Source organism: Castor canadensis, chromosome 13 (assembly GCF_047511655.1).
Source record: "Castor canadensis chromosome 13, mCasCan1.hap1v2, whole genome shotgun sequence".
In the NCBI taxonomy this organism is placed as follows: domain Eukaryota; kingdom Metazoa; phylum Chordata; class Mammalia; order Rodentia; family Castoridae; genus Castor; species Castor canadensis.
Genome location: NC_133398.1, coordinates 46518455 through 46544422, shown reverse-complemented (window position 1 = coordinate 46544422; position 25968 = coordinate 46518455). Strand labels below are relative to the sequence as shown.

General features: G+C 35.5%; 1 protein-coding gene and 1 long non-coding RNA gene across 2 annotated transcripts in view; both read right to left on the bottom strand.

Moving 5' to 3' along the window:
- The window catches only part of LOC141415639 (uncharacterized), a 175769-nt gene extending 152967 nt beyond the window's left edge, over window positions 1-22802 (bottom strand). Inside the window, exon 1 of the long non-coding RNA XR_012440627.1 lies at window positions 22742-22802. This is a non-coding gene — a long non-coding RNA (uncharacterized lncRNA). The remainder of the gene's footprint in view (window positions 1-22741) is intronic.
- Window positions 22803-24022: 1220 nt separating this feature from the next.
- Tusc1 (tumor suppressor candidate 1) lies at window positions 24023-25625 on the bottom strand. Its single transcript, XM_020154540.2, has one exon. It carries the CDS (start codon window positions 25370-25372, stop codon window positions 24755-24757), a length of 618 nt encoding a protein of 205 aa, XP_020010129.1. The 5' UTR covers window positions 25373-25625; the 3' UTR covers window positions 24023-24754.
- Between the last annotated feature and the right edge of the window lie 343 nt (window positions 25626-25968).

Here is a 25968-nt window from a genome sequence, read left to right as displayed (position 1 = left end):
GGAGAAAATATTTGCCAACTATACATCAGACAAAGGACTGATAACCAGAATATACAGGGAACTTAAAAAACTAAATTCTCCCAAAACTAATGAACCAATAAAGAAATGGGCACGTGAACTAAACAGAACTTTCTCAAAAGAAGAAATTCAAATGGCCAGAAAACACATGATCAACTGCTCACCATCTCTAGCAATAAAGGAAATGCAAATTAAAACCACGCTAAGATTCCACCTCACCCCTGTTAGAATAGCCATCATCAGCAACACCACCAACAACAGGTGTTGGCGAGGATGCGGGGAAAAAGGAACCCTCTTACACTGTTGGTGGGAATGTAGACTAGTACAACCACTCTGGAAAAAAATTTGGAGGCTACTTAAAAAGCTGGACATCGATCTACCATTTGATCCAGCAATACCACTCTTGGGGATATACCCAAAAGACTGTTACTCCAGAGGCACCTGCACATCCATGTTTATTGCGGCACTATTCACAATAGCCAAGTTATGGAAACAGCCAAGATGCCCCACCTCTGACGAATGGATTAAGAAAATGTGGTATCTATACACAATGGAATTTTATGCAGCCATGAAGAAGAACGAAATGTTATCATTCGCTGGTAAATGGATGGAATTGGAGAACATCATTCTGAGTGAGGTCAGCCTGGCTCAAAAAACCAAAAATCGTATGTTCTCCCTCATATGTGGACATTAGATCAAGGGCAAACACAACAAGGGGATTGGACTATGAGCACATGATAAAAGCGAGAGCACACAAGGGAGGGGTGAGGATAGGTAAGACACCTAAAAAACTAGCTAGCATTTGTTGCCCTTAACGCAGAGAAACTAAAGCAGATACCTTAAAGCAACTGAGGCCAAGAGGAAAAGGGGAACAGGTACTAGAGAAAAGGTTAGATCAAAAAGAATTAACCTAGAAGGTAACACCCATGCACAGGAAATCAATGTGAGTCAATGCCCTGTATAGCTATCCTTATCTCAACCAGCAAAAACCCTTGTTCCTTCCTATTATTGCTTATACTCTCTCTACAACAAAATTAGAAATAAGGGCAAAATAGTTTCTGCTGGGTATTGAGGTGGGGGAGAGGGAGGGGGCGGAGTGGGTGGTAAGGGAGGGTGTGGGGGCAGGGGGGAGAAATGAACCAAGCCTTGTATGCACATATGAATAATAAAAGAAAAATGAAAAAAAAAAAGACCTTAGTGATTAAAAAAACAAATTTGAAGAAAAATGAAATTGGAGGTAAGTGACTTAAAAATCTAAAAAAACTCATTCATATAATTAATAGACAGTATAAACAGGGCTTGAGGTTTTAAAATTCTTTGCAAAGTATGAGTTAGTTAAACAGGTAGAATGGAATGTCAAATTTGATGACCAAATACATCACTTCCAAAACAAAACTATAACCTTGTTTCTCGGGAAACTAATGTTTATTGAGTACACAAAATCTATGTAGTAACAGATGCCTGGGATTCTGTAGTTAGTACTATCATTTGAATTAAGAGAGGTTATCTTAAAATCTCATAATATAGGAAGGAGTGAGAAATGCAAATGTCAATTTAGTGTTGTATTCAGAAATAGCATGTATAGAAATGTCATAATGAAACCACTCACTTTGTACAATTAATATATGCTAAAAACTGACAAAATAGCCATTTTGCTTAGTGTTTTGTCTATAAGTGATAAAAATATACAGAAAAGCAAAGGAATGATTATCATAAAGTTGTGAAATAATATTTGATGAAGAGGAAACAATTTAATCTACTCTTGTTAGTATACCATGTGTGACAGCAGCAGTACACTATGAAAATAAATTAGCATATCACTATATATTCAATAAAGAAAAGTGCAGTTGAAAAACATGAGGACACTAAAGTAAGAGCAGGAATGGCAACAAATTCTGCCTTGAGGAGATTGCAAACTCCTGGTTTTCTAAGCCTTCCTTATTTCTTAGGATTTAGGAAAGCAAGCAAGCAAACCAACAGAAATGCTTTTATTATGGTTACAATTGCCCCAAACTTATGTCCAACAAATAATCCTTAATCAATCATAATTCAATGGCCTATAAGCATTCAGGCCTCCCAAAATACATCCTCCAAACCAACAAGTTAGCAAAAATATACTCAGAAATCTTGAAAATAAACAAGAAAAGACTTCTAAAACATTTTGGGAACTTATACTGCAATATATCAACATAAATATAATGTTAATTTTTTGACCATATTCAGTCCAAATTCTATTTCTACCATGCCAGTGATTTTTAAATCTAGTTTGAAAGACAAAAAAAAAATGACTTTTGTTTATACATGAAACAGTGATCATCGTGTCTGCTGACTAAATCAAATTACTCTAAGATATAAGGTCATGTCTTGACAGAGTTGGAGTCAAAAACCCTTAAGTTAAAAATTCATAAACTCAAATCAAATACCTAATTTTTGGACCTTGAAAAGTTAAATAAATAAGATCAGAAAGAATGAAAGAAAATGGTACTGTCATACTATACAATCATGTTTAATATATCTTACTCAGAAGCTGAATCATTGGGTTCTGAAATTGTGTTTACTTGCAAGTTATTTTAGAACAGGTTTAACTAATAATCATAGGTTTTTCTTACTTTTGTTTCTAAAATTAATACATTTCTAAAACTGGAACTCTTATGTTTGGTTAGTAGTCAAAATCTATGTTATTTTAACTTATGCAAAAAGAACTAAAGATAACTATCCGAATAGATTAAACCCAAACAAAGTTCTGCAGCACTCATATGTAATGAAGAAATGAAAAGGATATTGTAGGCAAAAACTTTACAGATGAAACTTTCATTTCTATATTTTAGAGATTTCATTGTTGGCATGATTCTTACACTTAAGGAGCATTGTGATAGTCAGTATAATACTCTCCCAAAGATGTCCACACACTAATTCCTACAACTGTGAACTCATTACATTACATAGCATGGGAGATTAGGGTTGTACTTGGAATTAAGACTACTAATGAGATGACCTTGAAATAAAGAGATTATCCTCAACACTAAACAGGAACATTATCTTGATCCAATGTAACATCAACAGTCCTTAAATGTGAAAGAGAGAAGCAGGAGGGTCAGTGTCAAAGTGCTGCAACATGAGAAAGACTTCACCAGTCACTGGCCTTTGTTGGTTTAGAAGGTGGAATGGTAACCTGATCCAAGGAATTGAGCTGCTTTTAGACACTGGAAAAATCAAGGAAACAGATCCCTGCTATCACCTCAACTCAAACCTGTGGCCCACAGAGAACCATTTCATGTTTCTAATATTAAGTAATCAAAGACAATGTATCTACAAATTGTATTGTCACACTTGTTACAGCAGCAATGAGAAGCTAGCACAAATACTTGTCACAAATCTATTATAGTAGCTTGGTTCATTTATTGGCAGTGACACTCCAAGAGCCTTATACAGAATGGCACCTTGCTGAAATGAGGATGTTTAACTGATTACTAAAATTACCTCTCATACTAGATAAATTAATCAGATAAACATACTATATGAGTTCATACTTTATAACTCCAGATACAAACCGTATGTATATTTTTGAAGGAGTTTGGCAGAATAAAAAAGAGAAGAATTTGTCCTCAATTAACAATTTTTATTTGTATAGACTATAAAGTTTTACATGGAAACACAACAAATAAGGATAACTAAAAGGACATGAACATGTATACATCAATGCTGAAGTATACTACTGAAATGTCGCCAAAGTCCTGACAGAGCAAATATTGGGGGGAAATAGAACAATATTTCAGAAAACCTTTCTTAAAAAACAGAAGTGGAGAAAAAAAAGCAAAGGATGACAGTAATAATATTGAAATATATCACATCTGTGTAGGAATGAGACAAGAAGTGCATTGAAAATTGTTGACCAGTACAGGGTAGGAGGAAAAGGGTAAGGGAGAGTAATAGAGGGGTTATGCTGATTAAAATACAATATATTTATAGGTAAACTATAAAGGCAAAACCCCACCATACAATGAACTGACCCTTAAACAATGAAGGGCAGGAAAATAAGACAAATCATGTTAAGGGGAGGGTCCCAGTGGGAGGGGGAGGGTAAATGAAGTGGATAAAGGAATATGAATATGACTGATGTACTTTCTATACTCATATGAATATGGAACGTTGAAACATGTAAGAGTCATTTTAAGAAGGGGAGTGGGAGAAGAAGGAGAATAATGGAGGGAATGAACCAAACCAGGGTCAATATATATACATATGGAAATGTCACAATGAAACCTCTTGTATAACTACCATGTGCTAATAAAAGCATTTTAAAAAATCAGAAGTGGGAATCTGAAACTTCATTCATAGCAGAGGTAGGCTAAATACTGATGATATAATCATGTCTATTAAAATTAATCTTAAGATTGGTATTGTTATCTATACCTACATAATAAGAGAAATACTTTGATAACTGATCATTAGAAAGTAAATTCCTCTTTATTCCCAGTAAAAGACTACCTTAAGAGAATATAAATTCAATTTAATTTGCAAAATTGATGAAGCTAAGGAAAGGCAGGAAAGCATCAACTGGTTAAAAGCTTAAATAGGATATAAAGGGAGTATGAGAAAGAAAAAACAGATTTTAACATATACTGACAACTTTTGTTTAACTAATAGAAGACTAATCTAAATTTCACTCATGCAGATAGATGCAAACATAAAACAACAGTTCAGAAAGGTAGATTCAGCATCGCATAGAAAAGATAATATCTTGTGTGATTCAGTTTCTTGGCAAATTAAAGGAGAATATTGTATGATTATTTCAATCTTTACAGAAAATTAAAAACTCAATATCACTTGATAATGAAAATTTTACAAAACATACAATAACAAAAAAAAATAAACTTAGGGAATTTTATGTTATTAAAAAACAGACCTTTAAAATTAAGACTATGATAAAGATGCACATTGTTCTTACTTCTATCTAACATACTTATGGAATGGTAAAGTTAGAAAACAAGTAAGCTGAGAAGGCAGAATTAAAATTCAGCATTTCCAAAACCTTGACCACAATTTGTCATGTAACATCTAAATGTCCCCACTGGTTTTCAGGGATTAGCTGAAATATCTAAGTGAACATCTTATGAATTTATAATAGAAATATCTTTTAGGAAAGCCCTCAACACTTAAAAAGAAGTAAGTTCCAAAGAGTTGTTCCAAAATACATTGAAATTGAACATCTAAAATATGTATGTAATTAATTAGTGATAAGGGACAGATTCATAGTATTAGTTCACCAATATACTAATGATATAAAATATTGCAAAAAATAAAATTTAGATTTTTGCTTATTTAGAGTAGCTTTTGTAGATTCTTCTCATATGCACTGATCTTTTAAGATTCATCACTGTCCTCAAGACAAAATTCCAGTACTACTTTAGGTTCCAACAGGTAAAGAATGACCACTCCAGTACATTTGTTATAATTCAGCCTGAAATCATTATATATAGTGGGACAATCCTTAAAAACACATTGCAATGAGATATAATTATCACATTTCAAGTACCAATGTCCATGTTTGTCTTTTGAAATCAGCTTTTCTGTAGTTCCAAGAAAATAAAGTAGATGCTATTAATCTAGCCTGCTTTAGTTGTGACGTGTTTTTTTTTTCAATCTTTATGTCTACAAAAATAAATAGATTGTTCATTGTTGCATAAACGTTGTTTCGGGGAAGCATAAATGTTAATCACTTTATTTTAAACCTCAGCTTACCTTCATATGGACCATCTCTTGATTGTCCTCTAGATTTGCTATGAATACTAATGACTTAAAAAATAAGTGACCTAAGAGTTGACTATTGGGCATATATTTCAGTCTCGAAAATCTACCTCTAAATCCACGGTGAGAAGTGACATGTAACTTCTGAGCTTCTAGCTTATATATAAACCTCTACGCATTTGAAATTATGTACACAGCTTCAGTTTGCTTAGGGGGAAAATATAGTACCCAACTTGAAAACATGATCAGAACTCTGGTCTATTAAGGGTCAACTCCTGTATTCTTTTTCTAATGAGACAAATGCTTTCCTTCCATCTCAGGTGATGACTTTGCTTCATACTTTGTAGAGGATTAGAAAAAGAAAGGAAAACTTCAGTCTCCACAATAAATCTGTCAATGCACCTTTATCTCTTCACATACTATTTGTTCTGTTTCTTATGACTAGAATGAAGTGTCCCTGCTCCCTTCTAAGGCTAATCTTGCCATCTGCTTTCCTCTTTCTTTTTTGGAATACTTTAATCCTATATTTTTCTGCCCTTCTTCCAGAGCCATCAATCTTTCTTTCCCTCTCTATTGTATCATTCCTATTACTGAAACACAAAACAAAATACCCAACAAAGCATGTTTCTCTTGCTCCTGTATCCACACAGTTATTTCTTCTTGGTGCTGATGTTGCTCATTTGTTCAGAAATATCTTGAAAAAGTTGATCAAAATTAAAACATCTAGGATCCACTTTCTCACCTCCTAATCTTTTTCATCTGAACTACTGAAATTCTTCCCATCAATGTCACCAGTGGTCTCAGTGATGACAATTTCATGGTCACTTCTATATTCTTTTCTGCCTCAGGCCCCTCACAGTATTTGGTACACATGACAATCCTTCATTCCTGTTATAGGCTCTTGACAAGCATGAAGTAGCATGCTCCTGGCTTTTGTTCTATCTTGTAAGTTGCCCCTTCTAAGTGCTCTTTTCTGGCCTCAGCATCTCTAATAGCAATTCAAATATTTAAGTTTAGGATCCCTTTTCCTTTTCATCTATATTTATTCACCAGAAGATCTCTTCCACCCTCTACATACTTGTGTACAAATTTGCACATGTTATGGTTAATCTTGACTGTAGATTTAATTGGATTCAAAGGTGCCTAGCAGATTAGTAAAGCATGCTTTTGAGTAATTTTGTGAAAGCATTTCTAGGGATGATTGGCATATACATCAACAACAGAGCTGACAAAGTAGAACCACCCTGAATGTGGGCAGTACCATCCAATAGTCTAAGCAACCAGATGAAGAAAAAGTGAAAGAAGGAAGAATCTTGGTACTGTCTCTGATTCTTGTCGACTTGAGGTGAAACACTGTTCCTACATGCTCTGGACAATAGTGATTCCCCTCAACAAACACAGAGTTCAGAAGCAAGAGAGCCAAGAAACCATGGGCTAAAACCTCTGACATGTACCCAAATAAATTTTTCTCCCTTAAATTGTTTTCTTAAGTATTTTTATAGCAATGAACAGTGCCTAACACATACATCTAGTTCTAATATGTTCACTGAGCTTTATACTCCCATATTCAAAAGCATTTATGCCACATTTCCATGCATATACCTAAAAGATATCACTTTGATTTTAGTTCCTTACTGTATATTTACCCCAAAGCACTCAGACTGATGTTTCAAAATACGAAATGAACATATTTCAGTGCTCAAAACCATGGCTGGACATCACAAATAGAGTAAAATACAAACTCTTTTTCAGTGCTTACAAGGCAAAACTAACTCTCAGCTGCTTTTTGTACATCATTCCTAAACACTTTTTTCTTACTTTCCACTGCTCACTTTAATTTTATCTTTCAGACTTTACTAATGTCATTGTATATGCATATATATGTATTAATATATTATTTCTCATTTTGATTGACACAGGTTTCTTTTAAAATATCTGATGTTATTTTTCATTGTACTGTACAACTTTTAATCCATCTCAAGTTATGATTTTGATTAACTCAATTCTTATTTTGAATTTTTTGATCACCTTAAGTATTATTGAAAATTCACATCGCAGAATTTTTTAAAACTTTATGGAATTTGGTGAAGAAAGCTCTTACTGATGCTATGTACATCATAATTGTTTCAGATGGATAAGATAATTGAATAGAGCAGTAGTAGATTCTTCAGGAGTTCTGATTTTCATCACCTCATAGAGAATTATCTGCCATTGCTTTTCACTCTATATAAAGATTTAGGGGTAATTTTATTTAAAAAAGTAAAGTTTCTAAAAATGAGTGATTCCAAATTTTGGCTTTTTTCTACCCTAAGTCTGAAATGATGTATATGTCTTCTTTTTCGCCCTGGAAGGAAGTTTGAATTAAATGACTAATCAATTTTACTAACAGTTATCTCAAAATAATATCTATTCTTCTATTTTATTTTTTCCTATTTTATTTTATTTCAACTACTGAATTTAATTACATTTATGGCAATCTTTGAAAAAACTTCTTGCAAGTAAATAAAATATATAAATTTATTTTTTTCCAGCAAATAGTTGTAATTCATATTATTCAGAAAAGAATTGTAAAACCTAGAATTATTTATGGACTTAAAGAATTCCAGATCTTGTGAGTAATGGACATTTATGACTGAAAATTATTTCTGAGAAAATTACAAGTACTCTTCCATTTAAAATTTTATTTTATCATTTTTATATTTATTTACATGTAAATGTATACATTGTTTTAGAAACCTCCTTCCACTCCCTCGACTCTGGGAAGAACCTGTTCTGCCTTCGTGTTCTCTGATTTTGTTGAAGAAAAAACATAAGCCAAAAAGAAAAACATAGCATTCTTTGCTAATTTGAGATGAAGACAGCTATATCGGGAGACTCCTTGGGTTATTTTCATGCACATGTGTATTACAACCCAAATTGGCTCATCTTTACCAGACCTCTTCACTCCTTCCTAGTCCTCTTCCTAAAGTGGCCTCTAACAGATTACTATATTCACTCCTATGCAGGGAGCACATCAACCACATTCAAGTTTTTGGTTTCCTTCCCTTTCTCTATCCCTCCTGTGCGCAGTCTCCCATTGGTGTATAACCTGTGCCCAATAATATTACTGCATTTTTTTTAGGTCAATAATCCACATATGAGAGAGAACATTTGATTTTTGGCCTTCTGAGCATGACTAACGTCGCTTAAGATGATGTTCTCCAGTTCCATCCATTTTCCTGCAAATGACAAAATTTCATTCTTCTTTGTGGCTGAATAAAATTCCATTGTGTATAAATACCACATTTTCTTACTTCACTCTTCAGTAGTGGAGTATCTTGTCTGTTTCCATTATTTAGCTATTGTGAATAGTGCTGCAAAAAACATGGGTGTGTAGGTGCCTTTGTAGTAACCTGAGTCACATTCTTTCAGGTATATCTCTAGGAGTGGTATTGCTGGATGATATGGCAGGTCTATTTTTAATTTTTTTAAGAAGCCTCCATATTGTTTTCTGTAGTGGTTGTACTAGCTTACATTCCCACCAGCAGTGTATACTTTTTCCCTTATCCTAGCCAACATTTGTTGATGATGTTTTTGATGATAGCTATTCTAACAGGGGTGAGGTGGAATCTTAGTGTGGTTTTGATTTTCATTTCCTTTATGGCCAAGGATGGTCAGCATTTTTTCATGAGTCTTTTGGCCATTTGGATTTCTTCCTTAGGAAAGGTTCTGTTTAGTTCAGTTGCCCACTTCTTTATTCGTTCATTGATTTTGGGGGAGTTTAGTTTTTTGAGGTCCCTGTATATTCTGGTTATCAGTCCCTTGTCTGATGTATAGCCAGCAAATATTTTCTCCCATTCTACGGGTGGTCTCTTAAATCTAGGGACCATTTCTTTTGTTGTGTAGAATCTTTTTAATTTCAAATTAAATTTCTCTTAGTTGCTGAGCTGCTTGACTTCTACTGAGGAAGTTCTTGCTCATACCTACTGCTTCCAGTGTGCTCTCTGCTCTTTCCTGTGCTACCTTCAAGGTTTCAGATCTGATATTAAGGTCCTTAATCTGTTTTGAGTTTATCCTAGTACAGGGTGACAGACATGGATCTAGTTTCAGTTTTCTGCAAGGAAATAACCACTTTTCTCATCAACATTTGTTGAAAAGGCTGTCTTTTCTTAATTTTATGTTTTTGGCACTGTTGTCAAAAATCAGGTGGACAAAGCTGCATGGATTCATACCAGGGTCCTCTATTCTGTAACACTGGTCTCCATATCTGTTTTTGTGCCAGTACCATGCTGTTTTTATTGCTATGGCTCTGTAGCATACTTTGAAGTTGAGTATTGTGATACCACCAGCATTGCTCTTTTTGCTCAGTATTGCCTTGGCTATTCTTGGTCTTTTGTGTTTCCAAATGAATTGTAGGGTAGATTTTTCAAGCTCTGGGATTAATGTCATTGGGATTTTGATGGGAATTGCATTGAACATGTAGATTGCTTTTGGTAGTATAGCTATTTTTTATTATCTTGATTCTGCTAAGATATAAAATAAACTACAAGACAGTGGTGTGCTGCATATCAACAGCACTCCTAAAATGCAGCTCATGGCTTTAGTAGATGGGAAGTTCAATATATGCCTAAGCTTTGTGATATGGTGTTTAAAGATCAATGAATCTGAAGATCCATTAATTGAGAAAAATACAATCCTTAAGGAGAGAAAAAAGAATCTCACTGTATCCTGCCCTTGTTAGACTGCACTGTTCAACAGAAATATAAGACAAGCTGCATGTATGCTTCTAAATATTCTTGTATTCTAAATATTAAGATTGTAAAAGAAACAAAATTAATTCAACTAATGTATTTTTAATACATTATATCCAAAAGGTTATTTTCACATGTAATTAACAACAAAACAATAAATCTGTTATTTTACTTTTTTCTGAGTATTTTAAAAGCAGTATCTATTTTACCTTTATAGCAGTTCCCAATTCAGTCTAGCTATATTTCAAATATTCAAGAGATACTTTTAGCTAGTAGTCACCATGTTTACCAATGTAGTATTAGACTGGATCTAGAAATGAAAACCAATTTAAAACATAAGTACATTTAAGATGACATTAAAGGAAGTGAGATCCAGATTACACAGATTTCACTTAAAATACATAGGAAATTTAAATAATATAAGCAAAGAAGAGATACACTCATTTCCTCTGAAAGCTACTTCAGTGATTCCATAATATAGTATTAAATATTTCTATTCAAATAAACATGACTTTGTACCTTACCTCCTGCTGCAACTTTAAAATGCTGCAAGTAAAAAGCTGCTACAAATTACAAATTACTCCCTAAGCTTCCCTAACTTCATGATGATAATTAGTCCTATTTTTGAAGGACCAGAAATTATTGCCAAACAATTAGATTCATTTCTAGGAAAACTCATCTCTTTCCTTTCAAAATACAGTTTTGGAAGAGGAGAAAAATAATGTTTTCATTTAGAGTTGAGTTTCAGAATCTTCACTTTTATATTGTCTCTAAAAATAAATGAGTTGGTGAGTAGTTATACTGATCAAGAGAATGAAATGGAGACAAAGAGGCCCAGAAACAGGACCTCATAACACGTGTCTACACTACTATTACATTACCTCTTTCAGTGTAAACTTCTCTTTCCTTGCTCTTCAGATAAATTTAAACCTGAATTTGAAAAGAAAATTTTGCTAAACAAAAAACAGTAAATTATGCTGGATGTTTAAAAGAATTTGTTTTTGTTTTTATCAATTTCTGCTGCTACAATAAAATACCACATAATATATAATTTGTAAACAACAGAAATAGGCTGGTGGAGTGGCTCAAGCAGTAGGAGTGCTTGCCTAGCAAGCGTGAGACGCTGAGTTATTTTTGTGGCCTAGTGTTGCAAAAACAAACAAATAAATAACAGATTTTTTTTGTGTGTGTGGACAGGGGTTTAAACTCAGTGCCTACATCTTGAGTTACTCCACCAGCACTTTTTATGTGTTGGATTTTTTCAAAAATGGGTCTCCTGAACTATTTGCCTGGGCTGGCCTCAAACTGGGATCCTACTGATCTCTGCCTCCTGAATAACTAGGATCCAAGAGACTATGTGCTTTTTCTTGGAGTCCTGCTGTCATAATATAAGCAATCTTAGGTGGCTAGCATGCTAGATAAAGGAAGTATAAACTGATCACTCCTTTTGCCCTAGTCAATTGTCAACCAACTATCCTCAGCAAGCCAGTTCCAGGCAGTTAGTCAGCTAATCACATGATTAACAAATAATGGTTAAGTATGGCATTTTGAGGTTGGTTATTATTCAGTTACAGATAACTGCTACAGGAAGAAGTCTTGGCAGGAACAGGTATAATGAAGTGATGTTATGAGGCAAGCTGTTAAATTATTATAAATTATTAAGACACTACCAGGAATTGGGTGAGTATTTTAAAATACCTATCACTTTACAACAATAAGACAGTTGGAAATTTTGCTGAAAGTATTATTTCTATTGGATTTCCATTTTCTCTATAAATATCTGTCCATGTTTAGGGAGATGAAAAAAGTCTAATGGAAAGTGAGAATCAACAGGCAAATGGAAGAACAGATAATTTGAACAGTCTTGAAACGGAAGTTGAAAAAATTACATTCTTTAGAAACAGAGAAAAAGGAGCAGGTGATGATATGAAAGAAAAATCTAGGTTGAAAATAGATACATTGAGTACATATACTCTCAATAAAGCAGAATAATCATATATTGGATTAAGGTAGTTGATTTGTTGTTCTAAAAGTAAGAAAAGTTCCAAACTTGATGAAAGTGGTTTAAAATGTAGTCACTTGATGTATAAATAAAAAGATGGCTGAGTGATCTTGACATCCCAGATGAATTTGGCCATGAAGAAACATAATACAGTGAGTGGAAATCATAGGGGACATGAGGAGAAAAATCATGCAAGTGATCATCTTAAAAGAAAACCTAAAGTTGCACAAAAGAGATCTTTATTTTTAATGACAGATTTCACTAAGTACTTTCTTGATGTCAGTTCTGATGGCTTCTTTCTACTTACTAAAAATATTGAATTGGTTCTTCCAGAATAGGTAGATTTAATATGATGATACAGGTGCATAGTTGAGAGTTTCAAAATTTGGGGCTTATGGTGGTGCATGTGTAAGGTCAAATAGAGGAACAAAATAGAAACTTTGCAAACCAGGATTAGCACTGAATATAGAGATATGAGATACCAAAAGAAAATATCAGAAAAACAATTTCTTCTCTTTTCATATCAGGCCGAATGTAACTATTTCACAATGATGAGAAGAGCTCTTGGGTCCTTTACACAGAGATGGTAAACTATGTCAATGTCTGCAAGATGCTGATCAAATGTTCTAATAAAGGCAAAGGATATATAAGGAAATGGTGTTAGAAGGTGAATGCAGTGAAAATATTATGTGCTCATGTAGAAAAATGGAAAAGGGATCTGTTTAAACAATTCCAGAAATGGACAGAGGAGGGGAAAAGGAGAAAGATGGAGGGGATGAATTCAGCTATGATACATTGTAAGAACTTTTGTAACTTCACAATGTACCCCCGGTACAATAATAATATGATAAAAAATGAAGTAGAAACCAAAAAAAAAAAAGTGAAGGATGAGGTGAAGCTATATTTGCACCAGTAGCGAAGAATATATTCTTAGGGCATTCTCTTAGGATTTCCTCTTTTTTACCTGGAGTCAGAAAAATCGATTGGACTTAATGTCTTACTTATAGCATAATAATGACAACCCAGGATTGCTTAGAAACATCAAATGAGATGGGTATATATTAAAGTGCATGGACAATCTAAAGCTCCACACAAGTGAAAAAGAATTCTTAAAGCTAAAAGCAACAATGTTTAAGATAACTTTTATTAAAATTGATTTTTAAATGATGCAATGGATAAAGCTTATCGTATTGCTTAAAAATAACTAGTTCTGTCTCAAAATGATCAAAGCAATTAATCTAAAATGTTGATCAAAAGAGATTAAAATAATACCCTGAGTGTTACATGCTACATACTTTATGAATATACTCTTCCATTGTATGTATTCAACATTTACCAAAGAAAACTAAATTCAATTACTTCTAACTCCACCAGCCCTGCGTATCTTACCATTTCTATCATGCAATGTTTATACGAACTATTTTTCTTATCACTGTTTGTGCCACTTGAAAGTAATTCCTTTATTATGAGGATTACTTTCTCTGTTGGTCTACATGGATATTGAAGTAGACAGCCAGTTGACATAATTTGTGAGAATTGATATGTTCCTCCTGCTGCCTTAAGAAGGGAAAGAAAAGTAAAGTTTACCCCAATAGTTGTATTCCAGCATTACAATGATAATGTCTCATTGAACATATTTATATAATAAGATGGGGAATTTAAAAAAATCCATTTTTCTATGAACAAAACTGCAAACATTAATTTGTGAAATACATATCAAGTGCCTTCTCTGTCAGATTTTTGTGCTAAATGCTAGATAATATTTCAAATATAATCTGTTATCACCTCAGAAAGCTTACAGAGAAATAAAGGAAGATGCTATTGTTTAACGCATGTATGTATCTCTGCAAAATTCACATGGTAGAATGTATACCCCAAAGTGATAGCATAAAGAGGGAGGACTGTCAGGAAGCATCTAGGCCATAAGGGCTGTGCTCTTATGAATGTGATTAAAGCCATTATAAAACTGCCTGTTTCTTCTATCAGTTCCATCTCTTATGGTACTTGAAGACATAATATTCATCCCTTTCACCTTTTCCTGTATGTGAGGATTCGGTAAGGAAACATCATCAATGAAACATGCCCTCAATAGACATCAAAACTTCTGATGCCTTGATCTTGGACTTCCCACTCCCAATAATGTGAATTTGTGTGTATGTGAGTATGTGTGTGTTTGGTTTTTGAGACAAGCTCTCCTTATTTAGCCCAGAATTACCTGAAACTCATGATTGTCCTCCATCAGCCTCTCAAGTTTTGGAATTATAGGCATGAGCCCCCCATTCTCCCTAAAATTTCTAGTCAGGCACCTGGTGGTTCATGACTGCAATCCTAGGTATTCAGGAGGCAAAAATCAGGAGAATTCCAGTTCAAGGACAGCCTAGGCAAATAGTTCAGAAGACCTGATCTCGAAAAAACCCATCACATAAAAAGTGCTGGCAGAGTGACTCAGGGTGTAGGCCCTGAGTTCAAACCTCAGTCCACACACAAAAAAATCTGTTATTTATTTGTTTGTTTTTGTGACACTGGGCTGCAAAAATAACGGGGCCTCATGCTTGCTAGGCAAGCACTCCTACTGCTTGAGCATGGTCTCTTGGATCCTAGGCACAAACTGATAACAGAGTTGTCTGACATATTTCACTGGCCAATACCAGAAGCAACAGGAAGTAGGAAAATATACTCCATTTCTTTACAGGTAAAGCTGCACAGTTACTTTTCAAAGGTCATGAATATAGAGATGGATGAAGAATTGAACTAATTTTTATTTAGATTTTATTACATCTTGCTTAACATCTTTATAGTATTAAATAGTTCATTATTTTATTAAATCTGTCCCCCTTGGACTTCAGGAATTCCAGTCTCCTAGATTTCACCTTACATTTTAGTCTGCTCTTCTCAATGTCATAAATTGGTCATTGTTGTCTTGTATTTGAATATATATACATATATATATAGTCTTCATTCTCCAACATTTATCTCCTATAACTGTACATTTCTCAGATTATGTCATCTTAATCTACTGTCTTGCTTCAGACTATGCTTTCAGAGAAAATGAATTAAGAAACACATTCTTCTCCAACATTTTTTAATGTGTTCAGACACAATTATCTCTTCAGTGACCCATTGGTCTAATTTCTTTCCTCGCATCCCTACCTTCAGCTTCATTGTCCATTCCTATAATTATTTAATGTCTATGTAATCTTAAACTATACATGACCATAACCTCTACATCTGCTGTATAATTCTATATCAATCACCTGCTCAAAGATCTTTTATTTTTTCCATTGAAAGATTAAATTACCAGCTTGCAGTTTAAGTTCTCCTATTATTTAACCCCGGTTTACCTTACCCAATGTGTATAAAATCCTACATAATTTTCATTTCCATCATATTATAGTTTCTTTATTCCTAAAGTATACCCTAGGCATCTCCATTCATATACACTGCTCATGTTTTCTTAGGCTTCAGTAACCATTCCATGAGGTCTAGCCACTTGATCCTTTTTCTATCTTGTAATAATCAGCTCAAATAACACTTAATGTGAATTCAACTCCTCCTAGTTTGGGAAATTAATATTTTCTTCTTTATCTACTTCATATTGTATGTCTACATATCTTCACTGAGTGTTAAGTACTTTAAGAGAATAAATAGTCCCAAAAATTACATTACCAAATGTATTCACATCCTACCTGGACTAGGGCAGTGGAATAAGTTGCCAAGAGACCAAAAAATACCCAGAGAAGTCATGGAAAACTTGCTGGGAGAGAAAGAGAGAGAGAGAGAGAGAGAGAGAGAGAGAGAAAATTTACCTAAGGTCCAGTGATAGTAAGCTGGACCAAAAGCACTTATTCTCTCTTCAGCCTTTCCTTTGTGGTGCACAGCTTACTGCAGGGGAGACTTTGTAGTTTGCACTATACACACAATGGCACCTTTAACTTAGCTTCTTCTGTTCTTGCATGACCAGCTTTCCAAGGAATAACTGACTTAGCATAGATAATGATACCTTGCTGAATTTTCAGTATCTTTGTGAGGAGTTAAACTTGTCTGGACATCTTAGTGTTGGCCCATTCTCATCGTTTCTTACTTGGCAAGAGTCTTGGGAATGGAGAAGGGGAATTTCAGGAACATGCCAGTCGATGTTGATGATCCCCCCTCCTTTTCTTCAGAGAACATATACCAATGGTAAGGTGTTTATGCATGAATTATCAAATTAATAAATACTTGTTGAATGGTATCATTTCATGTTAGATATGAATTTTTTTTAAAACTTCAAACAATAGTTTAGAATCTTACCAATTGTCAAACCCTACGTTTGCAATGTATATTTAAAGCTAGTTAAATCAAGAAAACAAAACATGAAACTAGCTAAATTGAAGGACAAATTTTGAGATAGATCATTTTATTCAATGGACTCTTTAAAATTTATTATATAAAATAAAAATTAAAGCATACAAATAAAAATATCAGTTATCTACAGACACTGACTATATGTTTAATCAATCAAGATTCTTACAAGAAATGGATTAATTTTAACAACTTAATAAAGGGCAATTTACAAAAAATTTTATAGGGTTAGGGAAATCAGAAGTGATACAGTAGTACCCTGAAGGTAGTTAATAGAAGTAGTGGAGAACTTCACAACTCCTGGGCTAGAAATGGAGCCAGAATCTGAAAACAGAAGACTCTGAGGAGATGGTAGATTTACATGAACATTGTCCTTACGTAGAAAGGTATAGCAATCCCATGAAAAACCTAGACCTAATAGGTTCTAGGTTTCAGATCACAAATCCAACCAAAAGCCAATCTTCCCTGGAACCCAAATCTAATGAAATGCAATGTGCCCTGGAACCCAAGAAGTAAGGGAGGCCATTAGTGTTAACAAATGCAGTCTAGGATGGGAAGAATGGAGAATGGGTATGGGAGATAAAGTGCAAGACCCTGAGTTCAACCCTTAGCACCAACCCAAACCCCAATAAAGGCTTTCTATATGACCATTATGTCTTAGAGATATATTTTCATTTTACTCTCCCTTTATGCTGTGAACTTCAGCTTCAGAATAATTTGTAAGAATTAAAATTATCAAGGCAATAGTTTAGTAAAAATGTGAAAATTTCTTTTCAGTTAAAGGTAGTCAGTAGATGCAATTATTTTGAATTTTTGAAAAACTCAATATGTGCATCAATATTTAAAAAAACATTGTGAAAGAGTAGATTCAGAAACATTTTTGATTATAGCTTTCTGCTTGAGTACATAATCAACTTCACAGTGAGATATTTTCAAGTCTTAGAAGTATTAGTTATTATTGATGTGCCTTATTAAAAGCATAGAAGTGCTTTTATTCTTCTTGGAAAATGTTATGAGCACACAAATTCAGTAATATAACCTTTGGGATTTGCAAGTTAATTTGTTCCTACGTTTGATAGGTTCAAACATGCTTGGGTTCTCACTTGAAATATATAAAAGGCCACACAAATAGATATATACCAAAACTTCTGAGAAATTCTTATCTTTAAGAAGCAGTAAGATAAAACAAATTTTAAAAAGTAAAATAATTTTAATAACTAATATTGGTACATTTTTAAAACCAAGTAACGTGAAGAAGTCATCTTTAGAAATCATTTTTTTACCAGGGCATTATAGCATATAATAATGAGTTCAGATATAGTCCCTAATTTGTATCATAACAAACTATTTGTGATACAGATGGAATACATTATTATTCAATTTTTATATTCAAAATATTTTCAATCAATGCAACTAAATAGTATTCTTAAGATCCAATATTTATAAATAACCAAATTTACAGAGGGATCTATAAAAAATTTTAAGCATTTACTAAAAATTATCATTTACAACACTCGGAACACTTTAGAACATATACAAAATGAGCAACTTTTAAGGGGATGAGGTAAATAGAATGTAAATAATAGATATATTTTTCTTGTTCCACAACATATCTGTATACTCTGATTTGAGGATTATTTGTGCATAAAGTATTCTTCAGTTATCCTCTAACCCAAAATAAATCTGCCTTTCTTAATGTTCACAATGCAGAAATAAAGTCCAAAGGACCTCAAAAGCATCTTTTCTAAAATGATGAATAAAAAGGAAAAAACTTTTTGTATAAGGCATTCTTGATGCAGAAGTTATAGGATTTGATATTAGACGCAAGTAACCATTAAAGATGCAAATTTCCTATAACATAATGGGCTTTTTAAGCTTATTTTTAACTTTTTTCCTAGACTGGGATGCTTTTCTTTTTCCTATTTATTTGTAAAAGTTCTAAATGTATTTAGATATAAGCTTTTTGTCCATTTTATATTTTCTAATCATCTTCTTGCAATTAATATATTTCTCAATTTGTGCCTATTTTGGGGAAATTTTCTTATTTCAATTAATCAAATCAATAACTTCTTGGTTTCAGTTATGTTTTGCTTAAGGAATGTTTTACCATCATGAGTCATAAACATATTCTCTAAAACTGTTCCCTATAATTTTATGTAATATTATCTTTCAAATTTAAGTATTTAATCTACAGGTAAAAAATTATGTATGTGACATGAGATAAAAGGCAAAGTTAATTTTATAATTTCCCATATGTATATCTATTTTCATTGCTCTTCAATTGAAAAGTCCATCTTTTTTTCCACTAAATGTCATAAAAGCTATTATACCAATCAAGTATTCACACAGATGTGTGTCTGAGCCTTAGCTCCCCATTCTAATTCCTTTGGTTTTCTCATTTAGCCCTGCACCAAAAAACACTACATGATTACTCAAATGTTGTAACAGTACACATCTCTCTCTCTTTTTTTTTTTTTTTTCTTCTTCTTCTTCTTCTTCTTCTTCTTCTTCTTCTTCTTCTTCTTCTTCTTCTTCTTCTTCTTCTTCTTCTTCCTCTTCTTCGTCCTCCTTCCCCTCCTCCTCCTCCTCCCCCTCCTCCTCCTCCCTCCTCCTCCTCCCTCCTCCTCCTCCTCCTCCTCCTCCTCCTCCTCCTCCTCCTCCTCCTCCTCCTCCTTCTTCTGTAGGTTCTGCTATTTTTTATTTTGTTCTTCTTTCCTGTTATATCTCTGCCTATCAGGGAATAGCTACTATCCTGACTTTTTATATCAAAAGTAAGCTAAACATTTTAACTCTTTATGTGCTTCAAATAAATTGAATTATAACACATAATTCTACAATTTTTGTTGTTTTGCCACACAGACATTGAAAAACAAAATTGATTCATGATATAAGTGTGACCACAGCCAAGATAAAAACTGCAAAATTAAGAACTTAAAAATAATCATAACATGTTTAACAACTATATTTCCTTATTTATTTTAAGCAATGAGTTTTTGAACTCAGGGGGATATATGAACAAAAAGATCAAATTTTTTCAACCTATAAAGCAACCTATTTTTAACATTATACAGTTTAAAAAAATGCTCATTCTTATACCTTTTCAAATGTTTTATTTTTACATGTATATAAGTTTTACATCAATAGAGACAGATAGTATCTATTGAAAACACACATATATATGTGCATATACATGTGTTATGTATAGATGGATGTTGTATATCTTTTGCTTTTACATTTGAGTATCTTTCTATTTAACATTTCAGGAATTCAGAGCAAACAAATAAAATAAGAAAACACTACAAGCTCCAGGTTAATTTGCCCTTCAGGGGCATGCCCACAATGATCCAACCACCTTCCACTAGGCTAGCCTCTTAAAAGATCCAACAAGTCTTAACACTTTCATACTGGGGACCAGCTTCCCACTACATAAACTCTTGGTGGATAAACCACATCTAACTACAGAAACCTTACTAGCAATTAAGTATATTCCGAATATGAATTTTATAATGAGCAAAATCTGCTATGGATTAAACACAACATAATTAACATGATTTAATTCTGATTTTTCAGATATGCTAATCTTAGTTTAAGCTTTAAAATTTGAAATTTGAACTTGATAAATCCTTGTAGTCAGATGTGGATATAATCAGTGTTTTCCTTGATCTTTTATTTCCATTGCATAAATATATTTGCATACTGTCTATATCAGATTGATGAGATAGATATTTAGAAAGTTTATAGTAGAAAAATAGTTTATAATTTACAAACTCATCACTAAATATAAATATAAATAAATGTCCTTCATAAATATTTTCTAAACATTTCGTGATAAATTCTCAGTAAAAATCCATTCCCTTTAGGTAAATAGAAAAAGGTCTCTAGCACTGGAATCAAGAATCTTCTACTATTTTTAGTATATTTTATTAATTCAATTTATTAAATAATTTTTGTAATAGTTTCATTATGGAAATACCCATGAGTTAGCAAAACTATATCTAAGAATACTGAAATAATACAAAATTCGTCCAGAAAGACTTCAAATATTTATAGTGTTCAGAGTTTAGCAAGGACAGCTGGTGAGTGCAGGTACCTGCAACCCCAGAATTTGGGGATTGGAATCAGGAGGAAAATGAGTTGCAGGCCAGCCTGGGCCATACAGTGAGTTCACAGCCAGCTTTGACTTCATGGTGAGTACAAGGTCAGAATGGGCAACATAGCAAGACCCTGTCTGAAAACAACAAAAATTTCCAAAGGACAACTTCTAAGTACTATTTTATATTGCTTTTACTCATATCCTCATTTTTATAGAGAAAAAGATAGTGTATTTTTGTTAAGTAGTAACTATAAAACTTCTGTTAAAATCCCAGTTGTCCTCATTGAATTTGTTTGCTAAGACATACATGACAACAAGATATAAAACATATATTTTGTTGCTTATGTCCATAATTTACAAGCCTTTTTTTCATTGTACAACTAACCTGAAATTATAAAAATAAAGTATTTCAATAAAAAATGGCATAATGCAGTTTCGGGTTATTTTGTATGAAACTAGATCCTATGTCAACTTTCCCAATATCAACTTTACCTACTTCTTAAATAATTACGTATTTTGATGTGTTATCACTTATCAGTAGGGGAAGACATAAAGGTTAAAATATACCTAGCTTAATCCATTTTATAGGACATTTTGATTACACAATTTTTAATGCCTTTCAGGAACTGTGTTCAAAAGCAGTGTGTGTGTGTGTGTGTGTGTGTGTGTGTGTGTGTGTCTTTACAAACCTTTTTTTCACCAGTAAATTTAACAAATTTAGCTCTCATTCATACTTACATTGTACATAGTTTTAAGACAAAATACTTAAGAACTACATAACCAAATACTTTGCTTAGGTGATGAATATTCCCAATTTTGCAAGTCAGAAAATATTTTTAAATGTTCTATTACATTTTTCCTTTATTATGTAAGATATTGTCTCCTCTACTTGCTTGTAAGAATTGAAAAATGTGTACTCACTCAAAATTTACTTATCTCTGCTAACAAAGTCATATAGAAACAAAATCTAGAATGCAATGGAAAGTCTAAGTAAAATAGCATTTATTGATGATTTCCATGCTTGGGATTACAGTTCTCACAGATGGAGCACTAACTTTTTTTGTGGCAGTACTGGTTTTGGGGGGGAGGAGGACTAGGATTTGAATTTAGGGCCTTGAGTCACTCCACCAGCCCTCTTTTGTGATGGGTTTTTTCAAGATAGTGTCTCAGGAACTATTTGCCAGGGCTGGCTTTGAACCACAATCCTCCTCATCTCTGACTCCTGAGTAGCTAGGATTACAGGCGTGAGTCACTGGCACAAACTCAGGGCCTCTATGTGTTCTACTACGTGAGCCGTCTCCCTACCCCTTTTTGCTTCAGTTTTTCAGATAGTGTTTTGCACCTTTTTCCTGGCTCGGCCTTGGACCACCATCCTCCTCCCTCATAGGTAGAATTACAGGCATATGTCACCATGTCCAGCTTGTTATTTGAAACAGAGTCTTGATAAATTTTTTTGGTTGGCCTCAAACTATGAACCTCCTATCCCTGCCTCCCAAGTAAGTAGGACTACAATCCCTGCCTCCCAAGTAAGTAGGACTACAGGTATGAACCACCATGCCCAGCATAGCACATAATTTTGATGTAGGCATTTTGCTTGTATTAGCTCAACTTTTTTTTACATTTTGAAGTAGATCTTATACTCATTTTACGGATGAGAAAACTAACATTTAGAGAACTTAACTAAATTAAACTTTAAGTTACAGCTAAATAGCACATAATCTTTGATTATCAAATTCTAGAGCATCCTAAAATATTTTATTTCTTTCTGTTAGAAAATAAAGGAATTAGGATTAATTTTCAAATACCTACCTCTTCTCACCAAATTTTTCTCATGGGGGAAGATTTTAATATTCACAACTGGATATCAATTACCTACAAGTAAAATAGAAAGTGTTTTCAAAACTTTGAACTATAAGAAACAAAAACTAGTTTTCCTGGCATCTTGTTTTGTAATATAATATTAGTATTACACAGTCCAAGAAGAAACTAAAGAAAATTTAATATTTATAATATCATACATATCCGAAACTTTTGGAATATTCCTCACATTTCATTTCCCTAACAACTATTCATTTTTCTCCTTAAGTATTTTTCATTACCTAAACTTTCTCTGAAGTCCATGATTTTGCAGGGCTCATAAAACAATATTCCAAAGTATGGTGCTGTGTTATGCTATGTACTTTGAACTGAAGGACAGTGGATATGTCTCAAAAGCTCTCTTTCTGACCTTCTTCTGCTCATTTTTCACCTGCTGTCTCTCCTAGTCAAGCTATAGAAACTGGAATTCTCTTTTCTTCTAGGTAGATCATAGAAACTAGAGCCCCTTTCCTGTAAAGACAGCTACAAAAGAACAAATATTACTCAAACTTTCCCTTGCCTTTCTGTTTAAGAAGTGGCCATAGAGAAATTTTGTGACCTATTTTGTCATAAGAACTTCATTCAAGAAGGGATTCTGCTTTGTACCAGGAGGAAGAAATGCCACACAGAGGCCAAGAAGAAACTAAACAAACAGGCCTTGCTAGGGTTCTCTCTGTTTTCATTAAGTCATACACCTTTTGGTCTAATCCCATTTCTACAAGTCTATTTATTCATCAAACATAGTTATAAATGCATATACATAGTTTTCCCTGCGTGTGTTTAGGTCTTAATTTGAAAGGCTTTCGTGTTATGTAAAACTATGCATTTCTCTCCTTGACCTGTGGAGTGCTGGCCATAAACCTGGTGATGTGTGAGGAAAGGTATCACTTTCCTTACAAATTCTATCAGGCACAATGGTTGTTTTCTTTGTTACACAGCTGGTAAAAGTGTTATTAACGAAATGCAGTAAAAGTGATCTTAAAACATTTGTTAGAAGTAGTCAAGTTTGCTTCTACCACTAAAATGACAATTCAAACACTCTGGGGGTTTTCATATACAAACAATTTATAATTTCTTGAAAACTTGTTAAAACAGTTAAGGTAAATTAGCTATGCATTAAGCCTTACTGTTAAACCTAAAAATGTAATAATGAAACAACCTTTAAACTATCTAATCTTTAAATTATTTAAGATCACTGTTATATTCAGCAAAAGAAAAAGCTTAAAGCCAGATATTAAATGTAAAATGTATGTATCTCTTACAAAACGTGTAAACATTCGACACAATTCAAATAATAGTCATGGGAAGCTTTTAGATTATTTTTAGTACACCAGATTTATTTACCAATTCAAATGATCACGTATAAGCAGATACTTTAAAAATTCTCCTGGAGGGGGGGGCGTCAAACAAATCAGTATATATAAGCTGTATGCACACTGGAGTCATGAGCAGACAGGAGTTCCTAAGTTATAAATATTATCTTCTTTATAAAAAAACTGGTAGTCCACCAAGTAATACCGATTTATAAAAACAAATACTTTAAAATGTTGGTCACATGAGATAATAGCTGGAGGCTTTAAGGGACTGAAGAATGCACAACCTCAAATTTAAAATACATTATTCATCCCTCAGAGAATCAAAAGTAGAGAAAAAAACAGAGCGGACCTCAAAAGATTTGTAAAGTTCAAGAATCAGAAGGTGCTTACAGTCACCCACTTCTCGCTGCTTTGAGGCCAGCGCGGGAATTGCCAGGCCTCCGGAAGCAGAACCAGCTACAACTACAGCCCACGTGGAAACCCGGGCGCTTCCCAACTTGCGGACACGAGGGGCACCCGGAAGTGTCCGCGGGGGGGCGGGGCGAGAGAGTCCAGTGTCCCGACTGACGTGGAGGGGCGCGGCCCCAGGCGTCAAGGAGTGTAAGGGGCGGGGCGAGCGCAGGTCACGCCCCCTGGCCACGGCCTCAGGCTACAGCCAGGACCCCGTGGGTTCCGGGTTGCGGGCGTGGAGGTCAGCGTCGGGTTCCCGCAGGAGCGGCTCGTCCTTGTCTCCACGCGGGCGCGGCCCCTGCTGCTCGAGGTGCAGCTGCAGCAGGGCTCGGCGGTACATGGCTTCCAACTTCTCGAGCCGGGCGCGCAGGGCCCTGGGGCTGCCCGGCTCATCCTCACGGCCGCCGTCTCTCGTCCTGCGATTCGTGCCCGCCTCCTCGGGGCCCAGGGGCGCCTCGGCGGGCGCTGCCCAGTCACCACCGCCGCCCGGGAGCTGCAAAGCCTGACGGAAGAGGCTGCGGTTCTCGCGTTTCAGCCGCCGGTTCTCGAGCCGCAGTCGAGCGTTCTCCTCGCGCAGCCGCGCGTTCTGCCGGTCCCGCTCGTCCCGCGCGCGGAGGGCCTCCAGGTGGCTCGCTGCCAGGTCAGCGAACCGCTCCTCCAGCTGCCGTCGGGCGCCGCCCGCGCGGCCTCGCCAGCCCACGCCGCCGCCACCGCCCTCCCGTGCCCAGCCCTGGCGGCCTGGCCCGCGATCGTCCCCCGCGCCGTCCCCGCTGCCGCTAGTCCCGCGCCAAGTGGCGCCACCACGCATGCGCCACATCGGCCCGATCCCCGTCGCGCCGCCAGCGCGGTGGGCCGAGGGGCCGCGCGCGCCTTGGCGCGGGCGAGTGTGGGGCCCGGCGGGGCGACGGCGGAGTAGAATTGGTGGCGGGCGGTGGCTGCTGGCTGAAGGCCAGAAGAGGCCGGAGTTTGCCTGGGTGAGGCGTGTCCTGTTCGCGGCGGAGCTGCCCCGAGGCCTGCCGTCTCTCCGGGCCCCGGCTGGCTAGTACACAATGCCCCCGGGAACGCGGTGCTGCTCAGCCCCGTGGCTGCGCGGGGACAGCGAGGATCCGCCGCCGGCGTTGCCCTGCGGGCCCTGGCGCCGCTCGCCTGCGCAGCCACCAGTGCTCGCTCACCGCACGGCGGTCCCCAAACCAGTGCAGATAATAAGATGATCGGTTCTGGGTTACTGCCTCGGTTAAATTGGAGAGGTGTAACTGTTTTAAACCTACCAGTTTAACCCCTCCCCGTGTTTAATAAGACATTGAACATGCTGGGCACTGGTGGCTCACATCTGTGAACTTACCTGCTCAGGAGGCACACATCAGGAGGATCGCGGTTCGAAGCCAGCCCCAGGCAAATAGTATGGCGACCCTG